Here is a 19,045-nt window from a genome sequence, read left to right as displayed (position 1 = left end):
ATGTGAAGAGATTTTCAGCGGAATTGCATGTATTTTCATTGAGTTTGCAGTCCCGACTGTGGGCTTCATGTTGTAGTTTGGCTTTTCTGGTGCATTTAATTGGTTTTTTGTGTATTTCTGCTTCCCTTTGCATGGTGTCATCTTCTTAGAAAATTTTGGGTGTCCTGGTTTGGTTGTTTCTTCAATGTGGCGGCGAGATGAATAATTTCGGGATGATTTGCTGTGGTGCAGAAATTTCGGGGTGCGATTTGGTTATTTGGTTGATAGAGAGACTCCGGTGCCTCAGATTGTAGACTTTGCATGCTGGGAATTGGTTGCTCCTCTTCCTCTGGTACGTGCAGCCTGATCCTTAAGCTGGGGGCATTCTTCCAAGGTGTCCGGACGGTTGAATGATTAGATTTAAGGACATCTGCAAATGTAGCACATCGGCTTACTTCTGAGTCTTGGATGGAATAGTTTTGTATCCGAGACGGGAGAGAATGGGTGGTGCTGTCCTTCTGTGATTGATGTGAGAAGGGGTAAGAGGAGATTTGGAGTTCAGACACTCCATTCATTGCGTTGAAAACTCTTATTCGCTCCTAATGTTTGTTCCTTGAATGTCTCGGTATTGATCCTGAGTGGGGAATGATATTCATCAGTTGTCTTTTCCTGTGATCGAGAATGATTTTTTCCTTGGGAAGAACACTGTTTGTTCTTGCCTTCTGAAGAGGGCTGTTGGATTCGCCCTAATAAGGGATGTTGATCGAGGCCTCAGTGGAGTTGCTTCTTCTGGGATTTGTAGGGGGGAAGGAACGTGACTAGATTTCGTTTTACACTCAGGACAAATTAACACGATATTGGTCTTTTCATAATTTTTATAAATCTATATAAGGTCCTGCGTGTTGAGAAGGTTGGCAAGCACTCTGGAATCCTCGGACTTATTCAGTTCGATTTTATTGTAGATGTCTAGAAGAATAAGCTTGATGTCTTTGTTACATCGGTGCAGAAATGTGACGTTATCATGCAGTTCTGTGAGGTTCGTTTTCATCATACCGAAGCCGAATTCCATTTTCGAAATGACGTCGGATGAGGTCTCCTGGAGGTTCCTTAGCTCGTTTTCAGTGAAGTTGATTCTTGACATCACAATTTCAGAACTTGTCTTTAAATTAATTTAAAATTTATTTATATTAAATTTTATTTAGCAGTGTTATGGCAACAAAACATAGATGGACAGAATTAAGCCTGGAAATTAAACTAAAAATTATACAAGAGGCTGATAGGATGAAAAGAAGCAAAACGGACATTGCAGAGGAATACAACATCCCTTTACCTGCTTTATCTACAATACAGAAAAACTGATAAGACTTGAAGTGCATGACAATGGAGCAGTGATGAAAACAGGAAATGAATTCATGGTGCAAAACACGAGGAGCTTGAAACAAAACTTTGAGTGGTACCAACAAATGTGTGCATCTAATTTGCCAATATCTGGTCCAATTTTGCAAGAAAAGGCAAATTATGTAGCTCAGCAATATGGGATTAGCAACTTCAAATGCAACAGTGGCTAGCTCCAAAGATTTAAAGACAGGAATAACATGGTTTCATGAAATGTTTGCGGTGATTCTGGATTAGTCGACAAAAAAAAGGCTACAGACTGGTTGTGTTCTGTATGGTCCATCCTTAAAAAATATGATGCAAAGGATATTTTTAATCTTGACGAGACAGGTTTATTTTATAATTTGCTGCCAAACAAAACATTTGCTGTTCGAGGAGAATCTTGTCATGGTAGAAAATTAAGAAAACAAAGGCTGACTGTTCTGTTATGCTGCAATTCAGATGGCAGTACAAAACTACACCCACTTTGATTGGTAAGTTTTCCAAGCCAAGATGTTTTAAAGCAGTTTGACCAACTTCCCTGTGATTATGAGGCCAATAGAAGTGCTTGGCTTACGGTCAAAATTTTTTAGTCTTGGTTATCAAAATTGGACAGAATGGCTTCAGAAAAAAGGAACATTTTGATGATTCTAGACCGTCGTACAGCACATTCTGCCAAGACACTTAAGTTGACAAATATATGGCTGTTGTTTTTACCCCCACCCCAATACCACCAGTTTAATGCAGCCACTGGATCAAGGCATTATTTATAACCTCAAGAGAGCATACAGAGCTTGCCAGATAAGGAACTTGATCCGCAACATAAAGGAGGGAACAATTTGCAGCCAAATTGAAATGTCTTGGATGCTATCCGTAATCTTGTTATTGCTTGGGAAAGTATTACATCAAGTGTAATAATCAACTGCTTCAGAAAGAGTGGCTTTGGAGAAAAACATGGTCCAGCAGACAAATGTGATAGCAATAGTGAGGAATTTGAAGGAGCATATGGATTTTATTGGCAAATTTGAAGAGTTTGTGAAGGTGGATGATGAAGTTGCTACCACTGCAATGCCAACACCAGAAGAGTTGCTGGGTACCAAACAAAACGATGATGTTTTGTTTGGTACCAGTATAATATACCGGTGCAAGCGGAAGTGAAGAAGCATGCACACTGCCATCTAGAAAAGATGCCCAAAATGCATTGAACATAATAGGGAATGTGCTGGCCTGCAGTAACATTGATAAAGAAACTTGCATTTGATAATGTCTGTGCTGTAGTTAAAAACACATATAGGACAAAAACTGTGCACACAAAATTGGATTCTTTCTTTAAATTAGATTAATTTATTAAAAAGTTAATGGTTTGTATGTCTCCTTTTATATTAAGATTGTAATTGTTTTTATTGTGATACTAAAATTTGGATATATCAAAATATATACCGTACAATATTTTCATATCCATTAATATTGCTTTTCTCTTAGTTTATCTTACAAATAAACTGTATGGTATCAGTGTAAATACACCATAGTTAACCCATAAACTTGAACTACGTATGTAGCGTAGAGGGAATCGTTTTAATTGTATCTCATATTGTGGTTGTAAAAAAAATGTTATTCCTATTACTGTATTGTTAGACAAGGCTTTTGTTTTTATTTTATTTTATAAAATTTATTAATTTATTTTTGATATTATTATTATTATTATTATTTATTATTATTCTTAAATATACAATATTACCAAAAAAAAAAAAAAACCTGTAAAATTTTGACACTTTTGGGGGACCTTGTTACTACAAACCTCATTATTACAAAACGTGAAAATTTAGGTCCCTTGAACTTTGTATTAATGAGATTCTACTGTATTTTTATTTTTCTATCTTTACAGATGCCTCCACATATAGTAGTCTGATTTATGAATGTTTGATTTTATAAGCAAGAAGTTTTTTATACCTAAAACTCTGTTTATCTATTTAGAATCCAATTCAACATTTATTTGTAATACAGTAGAACCCAGATAAGAAGTTTTTCGAGGGACTGGAGGTTTAGAACTTCTTATGAGGGAAAACTTCTTAGAAGGGAAAATGACCTAAGGTTATGAAATATTAACTGCACAAATAAAAATGAAAAGATACAAATACATAAGTTAAAGATGATTTTAAGTACTATTTCAGAATTTGTAAATATTTTGCTCAGCCTATGGGAAGCATTTTTAAACTGAGGATTTCTAATTGCCTAACATTCTGTTCATTAAACTCATTACCAAGTTGTAAGGATGAACTTCTTTGGAGTTCATCCTTCCAACTATAACTTTCACAATTAGAAAAATATAATATAATTAGTATAATCAGTATAGTTAATAATTATTATACTCATAAAATCAGTATAATACTAGCAGTACCCCTTGCAAAAATTTCACAATTGGTAGCAGAGATTTTCTCTAACTGTTCTAAAGAAATGTAGTCTGTGTTTGGTCATGAGCAGGTAAGTCAGTACATGTTGAATTATTTCTGTAAAATAAAACTATTCTTTCTTTTAAGGTAGGCAATGCTAGTAGAGAAAATTGGCCTCTAAAAATATTAAATATTTTTAATATTTGGAATTTTTATATTATTCCATGTTTCTGCTCACCTAGGAAGAAATATCTTCAATTTGAGACCAAATCAGTTAGGCTTATCGTACACAATGGTTACAACTAGCTGTACTCGTGAAAAATTCGCAGTTGGTAGCAGAGTTTTATTATTATTATTTTTTTTTTTTCGGAACAAAGGACATGAAAAAATCCTTATCAACTTAGACAACTGTTTAACAGTTAACATTGTCCTGTAGCTCTATCTATGAAGTGAATATTGAACTGTTCTCGTTTGTAGTACAAAACTGGCCCAGTCTGTAAAATAAAACTATTTGGAATTTTTAAATTTTAACAACTTTCTGCACACCTAGGAAGAAATCTTCAATTTGAGACCACTTCCAACCCTATCAATTAAGCCTATCGTTCACACTTGACTGTCGAATGAAAACAGCTTCCATATTAAATATATAAATTTAATAATTATTATACTTGTATAATCAGTATAATATAATATAATCAGTATAATTAATATTTGTAGCATTGAAATAAAACTGCCAAGGAGGGACAAATAATTAGGGCCAGTATGGTAGATAGACAAAAATATGGTGGTTCTTTACAGAATTACCAAAAATACTAATGGTAATCTATAGAAATAAAGTTTTATAAATTCAGCTTTCAACATACCTTAAAAGGTCACAATTACAATAAGACACAGCAACACTCCATTAATTCAGAACTATTCAAAACCATCAGAACTTAACGGCAAATGCTTCATGTGGTCGATATCCACTTATGGATATTAATGAAAACAATTGCAATACGTCACTTCCATTATATCAAAATGTTTATACTAAAAAGGTTTCGGGGCTTAAAGCCTCAGACTATGGAAAATTTAGTAATTGAACAAGTTAGTGCATAGCATCATTTTAGTTCGTAGTAAATCACCGAAGTAGGTGAAATGACATCGTTTTTGTTACATCTCATATTGTGAATGCCTTCACACGAGTTGCCCTGATATTGCACTATCTGGTGGTATCCTTCACAACAAGCTGCTCTGATATTTCACTACCTCAAATAAGCAAAGATTCACCAATGGAGAAGACTAATGTTACTTATTCTTGGTAGATACCACCACCACAGGATTGAGGTGGTGGTGTCTGTGGAGAATAAGTAATGGCAGATACCACCACCACCCAAGGGTGGCGGTATCTGCCAAGAATAAGTAACATTAGTCTTCTCCACTAGCAAAGCATTGCTTATTCAAGGTAGTGCAATATCAAGACAACTTGTTGTGAAGGCATTCACAATGAATTTTTTTTAACTGAAACATGATTTACACACAAAAAATATTTAGTTTCATCAGCACCAATTTATTTAAGTTTAGCAGAATGAGGTAATCTGTAACTAAATTATCATTTATCAATGGTTTTGCTCAAAACAACATTCCAAACTCCCCATTTTTATGCTTCAAAAAGATCAAGAGATTTGACTTGATGAACTTCTCTGTTTGTTTAACATAATAAACTCATCCCTTTCCAAATCTCTTAAGCAAATTTTTACCATTCGTGTCAAGTATAACATTCACTTTCTAAACTATTACTGACTTAATGATTACATTTGATTTCAATAGTATTCATTCTTTATACTTAATTTAGACTGTCGAGTATTGTTTTGCTTAATTTCTTTGAGTACTACATGTTTTTGTTATCAAATTAACAAGCATGCAATTGAATATCTTATTTTCTTGTCTTCACTTCTATTTTACTTCAGTTTCACCTTTATAATTCAATTCACACAGAAGAGAATATGTAATTAACTATTTCAACCTTAGCATTTTACTTTTTTTTTAACCGAAACATTTTTTCTCACTTTTCTCTTTCAACTGAGTAACTAACTGCATGAGAACGAGTGGTGCTGTTGTTACATATATGCGACTGCCTCTGTTAAACTTTATGGTTATGTATGAATAGGTCCCATTTAAATTAGACTAAATCAGAAGAAATCAGATTATATTGCATGTGCAAAAAATTTTTTGAAAAATAGTTTATCTTGTATGTGTTTATTGTGAAGTTCTAGTTTTATTAAATAATGATACATATGAGAGAAATTCTTTCTGAAACATTCTTTTTATATAGGAAAACCTTCTTTTAGATGAGGAACAGAATCTCAAATTAATCGATTTCGGCCTCTGTGGCAGACCCAAGGTAAGTTTTAAAACATTTAATGATATTGATTTTATTGATTTTATATCATAATGTGAATTTTTGAGTCTCATAGTAAAATCCGATACTACAAGACGTTCCACCCTTTTTAAAAAAATAATTGGGAACCCTTTTGCTCTATAAATACCAAAGATAACAGTTGCACAATACTGGAACATTTTATGGAATTACGATGTAGTTGCATCCTTAATTTTTCTGAAATTAGTAATTTAGTGTACAGTAAACCCCCGCTATTCGCGGTCGCTGATTTAATATAAAATGAAACCTAAAAAAATGTGAATTTTAAAGCTGTGAACATTTTCTGCCATAAAAAAACATGGGCATGGCTAAAATCATCTTTCCGGTCAAAACAGCGGTCAGTGGGTGGGGGAGAGGGGTGACAAAATCGCGAGCGTGGATGTTTCTCGCTAATCCTTGTTCAGTATGTGCTATGCACTTGTCATGGAAGGCTTCGCCGTTTGCTTTTAATTTATATGCTTATAAATTGAATAAATTTATAAATTAATATGCTTACAAAAGTGAAAAATCTACCGTTTTGCAGTGTGTTAGTGAAAACAGACTTTTTCGAGTGTGTTAATGGAAGAAAGTGACTTTATTGTGGAGAAGTTCTTTTCTAACCTCTACAAAAATATGGCTACGAATAACAGGGGAAATGTGAAAAGATCAAAGAAGGTGATGACATTAGCGAACAAAATTGAGTTATTAGACAGAATTTCTAATGGTAGTAGTAGTAGTAGTAGTAGTGGCACATGATGCAAGAAAGCAAGTGTAGGAGCTTATGCAGCATCAGCCAAAAAAAAAAAAAAATCATCACACCATTCCCTCCAAATGCCTGTCCAGTTCCTCCTTAAATTTATTTAACCTATCAACTTCCACAACGACAGATGGAAGTTTGTTCCAGCAATTAACCACCCGCTGGCTAAAGGCAAATTTCCGCACATCTATTCTACATCTGTCCTTTCTTAATTTGAACTTATGTCCCCGTAGGTTCGTAATCTGAACAAGTGGAAGGATCCCATCAGAATTCAGCGTGCTCAACCCATTCAAGGCCTTATAGACCTCAATCAGATCACCGCGCAGGTGCCTAGTCTCCAGCCACTGCAATTTGCAGAACTTAAGCCTCTCTTGGTAAGAGAATCCCTTCATTCCCCTCACCAATCGTGTTGCTCTTCTCTGTACACGCTCAAGCAAAACATTAAAAATTCACATTGGTGAAAGTATCTCCTCAGTGGCAAAACATTATAAAATCAATGAGTCAACGGTACGATCAATCAAGAAATCGGAACAAAAAATCCGCCGTAGTGTCCATGAAAACGTGCTAATTGCTTCAAACATTTGCTCTGTAACTTGTGATGTTAAATTAGAAAAAATGGAAAAAGCTTTAAATCTGTGGATAGAAGACCGAACTCAAAATAAAATTCCGTTAAGTTCAGTCATTGTTCACGAAAAGGCAAAACTCGTTTATCAACACTTTAGCGAAACTGGTGATAGCACCGGTGGGATAGGTTTTTTAGCTAGCAAAGGCGCTGATTTGAAAGATTTGTTTGAAATTTCTAATAAATATTACATTTAATATTAAATTGTTTCTATTTTCATTTCGATTTTTCACTATGTACTGTCTGTGTACATAGTCATATTATGAAGGTACATATAATACATACATAGACAAAATTTTAGACTAGTTTTTCTTATATATTTCATACTTTGGAACGGAACCCCTTTATTACTATGGGAGCCATAACTCAGTTCTGGCTCCCATAGTAATAAAGGGGTTCGCGTTTTCGGTATTCCCGACATTTCTCAGGAACATATCCCTCGCGAATAGCGGGGGTTTACTGTAATTATGTTGTATATGAGGGGAGGGTTTGAAAAGTGTATGGTATGTTAAAAATTTCTGTACTTAATGCATAACACTTCAAACAGTAACCACCAAGTTTCTTGTAGTTTCAATAAGATATTTTTTTAATTACAGATCCTGAGGTCAACAAAGTTGTATGAATAAGGAAAGATGGACACAGTCACCATGCAGTATTTGAGATAAAAGGGACTAATGCCAAAGGCAATTCACGAGGAGATGGTTACCACACTGGAGGAGGATGCCACTTTCTATTCCATAGTTAAGAAGTGGGAAACAATATTTAAATGAGGGAGGGAGAGCCTGGCAGATGATCAATGCTGTGGATGACTATCAACTTTCACTCCAGAAGTTGACAGTGTGCACGATCTGGTGATGAATGATTGAGTAACAGTTCAGTACATTGCCAGCAACTTCAGCATCTCATCTGAATGTGTGTACCCATATTAACAGGTTCTTGCTTTAAGGCAGATGATGGAGTGTTGCTAGTGGATTACCTTTAAAAGGGCCAGAGCCACAGTGGCATGTTATGCAGACCCTCTGATGGTTTGTGTGAAAATGCCAAAAAATGGAGAGGAAAACTGGCAAAGGAGTGTTGTTCCATCAGGACTATGCAGATGCTCACAAGTTAGTGATTGCAGTGGCTGCATTGCATGAGTGCTGCTTTAAAATCTTGGACCATCCCCCATATTCATCAGATCTAGCACCATTGGACTTTAAATTTTTTCATAATTTTAAAACATACTTGACTGACATCCATCTACCCACTGAAAGTGAGACATCATTACCAATGGATGCATTTCTGGAGGCCTAAGAGAAAACTTTCTTCACAGCTAGAATCAATGCATTTTGGCATCAGTTGCAAAAGTGTATAGACTACAAAGGGGAACTGTGTTGAAAAGTAATATGTTACTAGACTCCTCAGATAAATCTTTCACCTGGGCCACAAACTTTTCAAACACCCCTCATGTCTATTATACTTAGTTTACAAAAATATTAGTATATAATATTTTTGTAAACTAAGTCATTTTTTGGAATGCTTTTGCTGGTCTGCAGAAGGATTGTGATTTCAGAAATCACAATATTTCTGTAGACTGGCAAATTACAATTTTTCACAATTGTAAACATCCATCAGTTTTCTCAGTCAAACTTATTTCACTTTTCATGATTTATTGATTCACAATCCTGTATTTTAAAGATTAGTAGCTGTGCATATATTTGCTCTGATAGTCTGTATTAGAAAGTCTGAATCATTGAATTCAAGTGTTTTAACATTCTCTCTTGTTATCTATTGCTTGTTTATTGACTGTAATTTAGCATTTCAGTTCTGACTATCTGTGTGATTAAACTGTATTTCCCATTCTTTTTTATATTTAGTAAATTGCATGCTAGATTTAGAATATTATTGGAATAGAATATTTAGAATAATTTAGAATATTATTATTAGAATAGAATATGTAGTGCAATAACAATATTAGTTTGCCAACATTCATTATAACAGGTATTTATATATTTATATATTTAATATTGGTCTTCAAAATTTTTATGAAATAAATGGATTTCGTCAATTTGTATAGCTCAATTTTTTTTTTTAGGGTGGAATGAAAAACCATCTAGATACCTGTTGTGGTAGTCCTGCATATGCTGCACCTGAAATAATCAGTGGTTTTGAATATCTCGGTTCAAAAGTAAGAAATCTATTTTTATAGACACATAGACTATTATAAAGTAAAACTATTTCTTACAAAAGATCATCACAGTAAAATGCTCTTAATTTAATATATCAGATATCTTTGAGTATAGATATTGAATGAACATTGTATGAAAGCTAGGCTTTTACTGCACTAGCCAAAGGTGTGTATGAACATCTAGCTAGCCTTTGAATCTTCCCCAAGCTTTGACCACCTATGGAAGACTTATTCCAATGATTGGAATAACTTGATTTCTGATCATTATTCTGATAATGATTGAAATTGACTAAAGTATGTTGTTTATCATTTCCTGCAGTCCATTCTAGAACTCCTCTCCTAGTTTAAATTCATGATCCCTGGTACCAGTGTCATTTAATGATATGAAAACTTCACCCTCATTCATACCATTATCCCCTCTCGGAGCTCCATAAATCCAATTGAATTTTCTCCAAGGTACCTAATTACCAAGCTTTGCTGTCCCCCTCCCACATACACACGCGAGCACGCACGCATGCATGCATGCGAAGTTTCTACTTACCCCTCTCCCCTTCAATTTCATCAGGTATGCTGCCTATTTTTATTTAGATGTGACTTTCACTCTAGGATCTATACCTACAAATAGGGCCTTACAATTATCTTATGTAGTGCAATCACAATTTCCCTATGTACAAGTTTGATAATTCACTGCCACCTGTTTGCACTGCATGGAGAACTTCATTTTGGTCTAGACCAGGCCTGGCCAGCCCAAATCGTTCTGCAGGCCACCTTGACGAACCACAATTTTCCCGCGGGCCACAATAAAATAAAACAATCTTATAAAAATCAAATGCCATAAAAATTTATTTTATTCATTCATTTTTATTATATATCTACATCAATGAGATATTTGCTTTTCTTTGTGATCACTCAATTTTTAAAAATCTATTTCAATATTGGTAGTTTCACATCTTAATTGATTTTCCAGATTTTCATCTGTTATTGAAACTCAAGATTTACTTTTAATAAATTTCATTTTTGAAAAGAAAGTCTCACAAACATGTGGATCTGAAGGTATTCACAATTTCTGTGCAAAAACTCTTAATTTGGGATTCTTTTCCGCTGTCACATACATGTTGTTAAAGTTGATTTTGGATGTTTTGGTGTGAATGTGTTTTAATTCATTGTTGCACCATAAATCAATTACTTTCATCTACAGAGTTTCCAGATCGAAGAAGGGAAGGAGTGGTGGGGATTCGGGGAAGTACAGCTGGCCTAGTATTATATTTCTTGTGCCTAGTGCAGCTAGTGATTGATTTCTTACTGATGTAGTCAGTATTGTAAAAATCATCTGGTGAGCCATGGATTGGCCAGGCCTGGTCTAGACTGTAGTCCCAAGCTCCCAAAGACAATGAAGGAGGATCTCCTTCCTTCATCATAATAATACAGTTTTTAGAAACATTTTTCATCACTTCTTTTAATTCATTCTGACCTCTAAGCCACAAACTTGACATTTTTCAGCTGTAAGACTGCGTTAAGATACTCTTCAAGGAGTGTTATGTGATTCTGATCATTAACTGCTTGTCTGACTTTTCACACAATCTGCAAATTTTGATATCCTTTCCTTTATCTCCTCATTGAAATAATTTAAGAATACCAAAATCAGCCCCAGCACCTATCCCTGAGGGATTATCTCTAACCCTAATCCAGTCTGATGAGTAAACATTAATCATATAGTGAGCACAGTGGTGTAAAATTTATGCCAAAAAAAAAAAAACTTAGATAGTTAAATATTTATTAGAATTACATTAGTGCAAATTTTAGCCTTCCTCTGATATAGCATTCAGTTTGGTCTGCATCATTAATTATTATTTAATTGTACAAGTATAACCATAAAAAGACTTATGTTGTTCTGTGTTCACGCAAAATGTGCACTTAAGTAAAGCACCATCCTCTGTAATTTTCTCTGAATTTTTGGTTTCCCTTTGATTTTTAGTTCTATTGCTGCCCTGTATTTGGCTGTAAGGTGGTCAAGATTTTTTTTAAAAAGAAGTTTCTGTTAAAAATATTTGCTCTTATTATCTATAAGTATCAAAATGAACAATATTTTAAAGTGCTCATTTTAAACTGTTTCCTGCTTCTTTCTTTCCTATGAACAAATTATACTCAAGTGGAGTATTTTGTTCCCCAATGTTTTTTCCCCCAAGTCTGCTGAAGGGTCAGTTTCAACCCCTTTGCCTTCTATTGTGTAGCTTTCTCCTATTCCATTTAAGGATCTTACCTATGATCTCAATATTTCCCATCTCGTGGCAGTACCTCATGCAGGACTTAGTCAAATGCCTTGCTTTAGTCCAAATAAACATTCTCAAAGTACAGGGTGTTTGGAAAGTCACTATACACCTGTATGACAGCAATGTGTAAAATTATATGAGTGGTACGAATCACTGCCATTGTATGGTCTGATATGAGACTGTGCATCTAGTGGTGTGTGTGCCTTAGTCAGTTCACTGTGAGATAGCTATTGTGGAAGTCGATTATGGAGTGCATTAATGATGGTTTTGTCATTGAAGGAGGATATTTTATTGGTTGAGAATATTTTTAATGAGTGTGGTGAGTATACACACAAAGCATCCGAGAAAACTTTTCTAAGAACATTTCCAAATATGCCAGTACTACATCACATGTGACGGCATTAATAGACAAATTTTGTGATGTAGCTGTACACAACGTGGAGCATAATGGAAGGTCACTGAAACTGACAGAAGAGAAACTCCTGGATATTTCAGATTCAATGCTGCAAAGTCCTTTAAAATCAAGGTTGAAATTGTCACGACAACAAAACATCTGCCTTGCAAGTGCATATTTAGCAGTAAGGAAGAAGCTTGCCTTTCCCCATATAAAATCACAGTTGTCCAAGGATTAAAAGCAGCAGATCGCCAAAATCGAATACGTTACTGCCACTGGTTTCAAAAGTTCCTTACTGAAAATACCAGTGGTATTCTGGACCTTGCGTTCTTCACTGATGAGGCATCGTTCCATTTTTCAAGGTATGTGAATGCTCAAAATACCCAATTATGGACATCTGAAAATCCACACAGTCTACATCAAACACCTCTCCATCAAAGGTTAGTGTTTGGGTTGCTATCTCCAGAAGAAGAATCATTAGGCCTATCTTTTTCAATGAAACAATAACTCTGAGTTACTCTTCCAATATTCTCTACCAATTCATCGGCAAAATGAATGAGAAAGAAATCATGAATGGGTGGTTTCAGCAAGATTTTACCACTGCCCATACTGCTACAAAATTGATGACACTCCTAGATGAAATTTTTGATAATAAAATAATCTGAAAAAATTTCGACCCCTTGTTCCCTAGACTTGAATCCATCTGATTTTTATCTGTGAGAGCAGCAAAAAATAAAGTATACAAAACCCATGATTACTTCAGGAACTCCAAACTGCTGTAACTTCTTACATTAGCATTAGTAGAGGCATACGATGCAAGAAAGCAAGCTATGAAAGTATGCAGCATTAGCCAAAAAAAAAAACCAAACCCCCACCATTCGTTCCAAATGCCTGTCCAGCTCAGCCTTAAATTTATTTAGGCTATCAACTTCCACAACAAAAGATGGAAGTCTATTCCACCAATCAACTACCCGCTGGCTAAAGACAAATTTCTGCACATCTATTCTACAACTGTCATTCCTCAATTTGAATGCCCCCTCAGGTTCTTAATCTGAGCAAGAGGAAGAATCCCATCAGCATTCAGCTTGCTCAACCCATTCAAGGCCTTATACACATCAATCAGATCACCTCGCAGGTGTCTACACTCCAGTACTGCAATTTGCAGAACTTAAGCCTTTCTTGGTAAGAGCACCCCTTTGTTCCCTTCACCAATCTTGTTGCCCTTCTTTGTACTCATTCTAGCAACTCTACATCCTTCCTAAAATGAGGCCTCCAGACTTGTACACAGTACTCTAGGTGTGGCCTGACCATCGCCTTGTATAATGGGATAATCACCTCCCTGTCCCTGCTAGCAAAATTCCTATATATCATTGATAAGACTCCATGACCTGCCTTGGTAGCCCATCTGCACTGCTCAGCGAACTTCATATTTGATTGCACAATTACCCCCAGGTCTTTTTCACTTTCCACTTCCCTGAGTGTAGTACCACATAGTTGGTACATTTCTCTTTGGTTATTGCTACCCATATGCACTACTTTGCATTTGTCAATATTAAACTTCAGTTGCCACTTCTCAGCCCATTTGCCATACTTATTTAGATCCAGGTGGAGTAGCATACTGTCTTTACTGTTGTTGACAACCCTGCCAACCTTTGTATCATCTGCAAACTTGGACATTAAACCTGATATTAGCATTAGCATTAGTAGAGGCATTTGATGCAAGAAAGCAAGCTTATGCAGCATCAGCCAAAAAAAAAAAAAAAAAACCCACTTCCACTTCACCCCTCTGTTCGTTCAAAATACCTGTCCAGCTGAGCCTGAAACTTATTTAGGCTATCAACCTCCACCACAAGGGATGGAAGTCTGTTCCACCAACCAACCACCCGCTGGCTAAAGGCAAACTTCCGCACGTCTATCCTACATCTGTCTTTTCTCAATGAATTTATGCCCTCTCAGGTGATTTTTCTGAGCTAGAGGAAGAATCCCATCAGCATTGAGCATGCTTAAACCATTCAAGGCTTTATACACCTCTATCAGATCACCTCGCTGGTGCCTAGTCTCCAGACACTGTAATTTGCAAAACTTAAGCCTTTCTTCGTAAGAGCACCCCTTTGTTCCATTCACTAATCTTGTTGCCCTTCTCTGTACTCGTTCCAGCAGCTCTACATCCTTCTTGAAATGAGGCCTCCAGACCTGTATACAGTACTCTAGGTGTGGCCTGACCATTGCCTTATACAATGGAATAATCACCTCCTTATCATTGCTGGAAAAATTCCTGTATATCATTGACAATACTCCATGAGCTACTCTTGCAGCCCGTCTGCACTGCTCAGAGAACTTCATATCTGCCTGCACAACCACCCCCAAGTCCCTTTCATTCTCTACCACTGTCAGTGTAGTACCACAGAGTTGATACGTTGCTTTGGGGTTGCTGTTTCCCATGTGTAGTACTTTACATTTGTCAATGTTAAACTTCATTTGCCACCTCTCAGCCCATCTGCTCAACCTTTCCAGATCCTGTTGCAGCAGCATGGTGTCAGTAGTGTCCTTGACAACCCTGCCAACCTTTGTATCGTCTGCAAACTTGGACATTAAGCTTGATATACCATCATCAATATCATTTATAAATACAGAAAACAATAATGGACCCAACACTGAGCCCTGAGGGACTCCACTAATAACATTAGTCCACGATGAGCAGTGTCCATTGATTACCACTCTCTGTCTTCTCCCCCTCAACCACCCCTTTATCCATAGCAGCAATTTGCCTCCAATGTCACACTGCTCCAATTTGTGTAGCAGTCTTCCATGTGCAACAGTATCAAAAGCCTTTCTAAGATCCAAGTATATAATATCAAAGTTATTCCCTGCATCCAGTTCTTTTGTGACTGCATCATAGTATCCAATCAAGTTGGTCAGGCAAGACTTCCCCTTAACAAAACCATGCTGTGTCTGAGCTATAACTGAAGTCTTGTCTAAATGATCCTGCAGTGCTTCTTTAACCAGTGCCTCCATTAATTTTCCTGGAACGGAAGTTAAGCTCACAGTTCTATAATTACTTGTGTCAGCCTTTGATCCTCCTTTGTGAATTGGGGTCACATTTGCACATTTCCAGTCTATGGGTATATACCTTCATCAGTATCATTGGTAAATATACAAAACAAAAATGGGCCCAACACCGAACCCTAGGGAACTCCACTAATAACATTTGTCCACAAAGAGCAGTGTCCATTGATTACCACTCTCTGTAGTCTCCCACTCAACCATCCCTTTATCCATTGTAGCAACTTACCATTAATGCCATCAAAGGCATCACACAAGAAGAACTAAAGAAGGTTTTTGAAAATAAAATGAAATGTGTTCAGGCCTGTTTGAATTTCCATGGTGGTCAATTTCAACATCTATTGTAATGGACTACTTATGTAAGTAAAACTGGGCAATAAGAAATGATTTGTAACAATAACATTAAAAACTTACTTTCCTTTGAAATAGGTGTATAGCAACTTTCCAAACATGCTGTAGTAAGTACCTGAGAAATTAGTCAGTAACAAGTCTTCTCCCAGAAAGATATAGTTTTTTTTTTTTTTTTTTTGCATTTATACTTTAGATAATTCAAAATATCAGGTAACTTTCAACTAACTCACAGTTTATTTCTCTATGAGAAGTAAAACCAGGTTAATTTGAAAATATTTCCTGTTTTGCATTGTCAACTATCATATGAAACATAACAGAAGAGTAGGACAAGGATTTTGGAGAAAATTAAAATAATAAAGTTAATAACAAAAGCTAAACTGAACTTATGAAAGAATTTGCAATTTCTCTGTGAATATGTTTTCTGGTTTTTAACTGCAACATGATTTTCATGTTGCAGTTAAAAACCAGACTGGAAAGGGATAGGAACTGGAAAAGGGAAAAATACCTATCTGTGCAGTGAAATATTTAAATTTAGAAAACAAGCTCTATGAAAATGGTGTTGCCAGTTTTTGTTAAGAGCAGCTCAAAGATAGTAGTCTTTTTCAGATTAATGCTATTCTCATTATATAATTTTTTGGTAGGTGCCTTTAAATGAATAAACAGTTTCATTCATTTTGAATAAGTTATTAAAGGAAGTTACACTGAATTTTAAAAAATGAAAAAATTATGCTTAAAGGTGACATAATTTATGGACTCATTTTAATAATGAACAATTCTTTATATTTAATGAATGTTCTCTTTCTCAAATGTACAAAACAACAATTCATTAAATATAAAGAATTGTTCTCTTTCTCAAATGATGAAAGGCACTGAGCTCTGGAAAGTTGAAATTTAAACTTAAATGGACAAATGAAGAATGGAACATAAATTCATCATTGTAAAGCTGTATTTTGTGAATGACTACTATATAACAATTTCTTGAAGGCAATTTTGAGCAAAGTTTGGTTTATGGACATATTCTGTGAGAATCCATTAATTCCTATGTTATAGCACACAACAAACAATATAGCAAATCAGAAACAGCTGAAGAAACAATTGAAAGAGAGAGAGAGAGAAACAGTCCTGCAATGCCCAAAGAAGCTGACAAAAAGGAAGTACAAAGGGTGAGGTATTATGGGAAACCAAGGTGTTGAAAGTGCAAGTAACAATTTAATACTGACAAACTGTCAAAGCCACTTGAGAATGTAATGCTGACATGGGACAGGTCTAACAAAAGTTCTGTGATAGTGATTGAAGTAGTTATTGGTGGAATACAGCTCCACATTGGGAACTCTCATCCACACACAACAGTTTTTGTCCATTTTTAAAATTTGATGGCAGAATTCAGTTTTCCAAGACTTATTTCCTCAATGTCAGCTTAAAAAATTATAAAAATTAAGTTTTTTTAAAAATATGTCCATGAATTGTTTGTTACTCTATATCTTAACTAGCCTTTAATTACTTTCTTCTTACTCTTGCTTTGCATGCTTTTTTTTTTTTTGCAAATCTGTATGCATAAAATTGATTTATTCTTCAAGCTTTATTCTGTTAAATACAATTGCATCTATCACTTTTTCTAGGCTGATATCTGGAGCATGGGAGTCCTCTTGTATGCTTTACTTTGTGGTTGCCTTCCATTTGATGATGAAAACGTCACAGTGCTTTACAGAAAGATTCAGGTATGCCTCCCACATAATTCATACTTGTTTTTTATGTATAGAAAATTTGAGAGAAAGTTTGCCTTGTGACATGAATTTATGATAACTGAGTTTTATAATTGTACTTTTAGAACTAAAATAGGGAATTATGACTGAAACGTTTTTTTGCTCTTCTTCCTTTTGTTCCGAGGCCTCATTTTAGGAAGGATGTAGAGTTCCTAGAACAATTACAAAGAAGAGCAACAAGATTGGTGAGGGGAACAAAGGGGTGCTCTTACCAAGAAAGGCTTAAGTTCTGCAAATTGCAGTGGCTGGAGACTAGGTGGCGAGATGATCTGATCTGATTGAGGTGTATAAGGCCTTGAACGGGTTGAGCAAGCTCAATGCTGATGGGATTCTTCCTCTTGCTCAGGTTACGAACCTGAGGGGGCATAGATTCAAATTGAGGAAAGACAGTTGCAGAATAGATGTGCAGAAATTTGCCTTTAGCCAGTGGGTAGTTGATTGGTGGAACAGACTTCCATCTCTTGTTGTGGAAGTTGATAGCTTAAATAAATTTGAGGCTGAGCTAGATAGGCATTTGGAGTGTATGGATGGGTGAAATGGGAGGTTTTTTTTTTTTTTTTTTTTTTCTTTCTTTTGACTGATGCTGCCTAAGCTTGCTTTCTTGCATCGTATGCCTCAACTAATGCTAATGTTAACATAGGGAACAAGAAAAGTGTGAAGTGTATGCTAATGAAATCAAGCTTTTTGCCAGCATCGCCTCCAAGGATATTCTGGAAGATATCAATATTAGAATTCATTGCATGGTCCAAGAATAAAAGCTTACCTTTATGGATTTGGAATCCATACATCTCTGTCAGTGAAACGTTTACTCCTTGTGTGTTTTACCCATTCCGAAAGTCATCCCTCCACTCTCCAACAACCCACTGATCTCAAAATAATTCCACACATTTATCATCTCCAAACCAAACTTTTATTGGCTATAGTGGATACTGAACCAGCAAATTGTATAGTGCAGGACCACTCCATTAATGTCAAAATGTATATGTTGAAAAATAGTGGTTATTGAAAGAGATGATATGGAAATTTCAACTTCCACCCATACTCAGAACATAAATAGCACATGCACTTAATCAGACTCATGCTTGCAACTATCTGTGAGAGGATGATGAATTTTTCCTGTCAAGATGAAGATGGGTGTTATATCTGAACCTAGCTTCTGAAACCACTGTAACTAGTGAATCCCTGTCTTAATTTCAGTTTCAACCCACTTTACTATTTATCCAAAATAGGTTGAAACTGTTGGATTGATTTTTGTCAACCCAAACACTGCTACACATCTAACTTTTAGATGAAGACCATCGTAAATTTTCTGTGAGGGTCTTCATCAAAAAAATAATAAAAGCCAGCACATGGGCATCATCCAGTCATAATATCTTGTATTAGTGTCACTGCTGTTAATATCGAAAAGATGATGCAAGGAAGTTGAAGCAATACAGCATTAAAAAAAAAAAAAAAAAAAAACTTTTTATCCATTTCATTTGCCCATTTCTTTAAATAATCTAATCCTCCTTTAAATT

General features: G+C 35.5%; 1 protein-coding gene across 1 annotated transcript in view; it reads left to right on the top strand.

The window, feature by feature from the left end:
* The window catches only part of LOC150086423 (maternal embryonic leucine zipper kinase-like), a 92,802-nt gene that overhangs the window by 26,165 nt on the left and 47,592 nt on the right, over positions 1-19,045 (top strand). The window contains exons 6-8 of the mRNA XM_090372162.1: positions 6,058-6,126; positions 9,595-9,687; positions 17,385-17,483. Of these exons, the coding sequence (XP_090228288.1) occupies positions 6,058-6,126; positions 9,595-9,687; positions 17,385-17,483 (261 nt within the window). The remainder of the gene's footprint in view (positions 1-6,057; positions 6,127-9,594; positions 9,688-17,384; positions 17,484-19,045) is intronic.

The sequence above is a fragment of the Mastigoproctus giganteus genome, chromosome 4 (genome assembly GCF_048544385.1).
Source record: "Mastigoproctus giganteus isolate SK-2022 chromosome 4, ASM4854438v1, whole genome shotgun sequence".
In the NCBI taxonomy this organism is placed as follows: domain Eukaryota; kingdom Metazoa; phylum Arthropoda; class Arachnida; order Uropygi; family Thelyphonidae; genus Mastigoproctus; species Mastigoproctus giganteus.
Note: the sequence above shows the minus strand (reverse complement) of the source record. Positions and strands in the feature narration are given on the sequence as shown.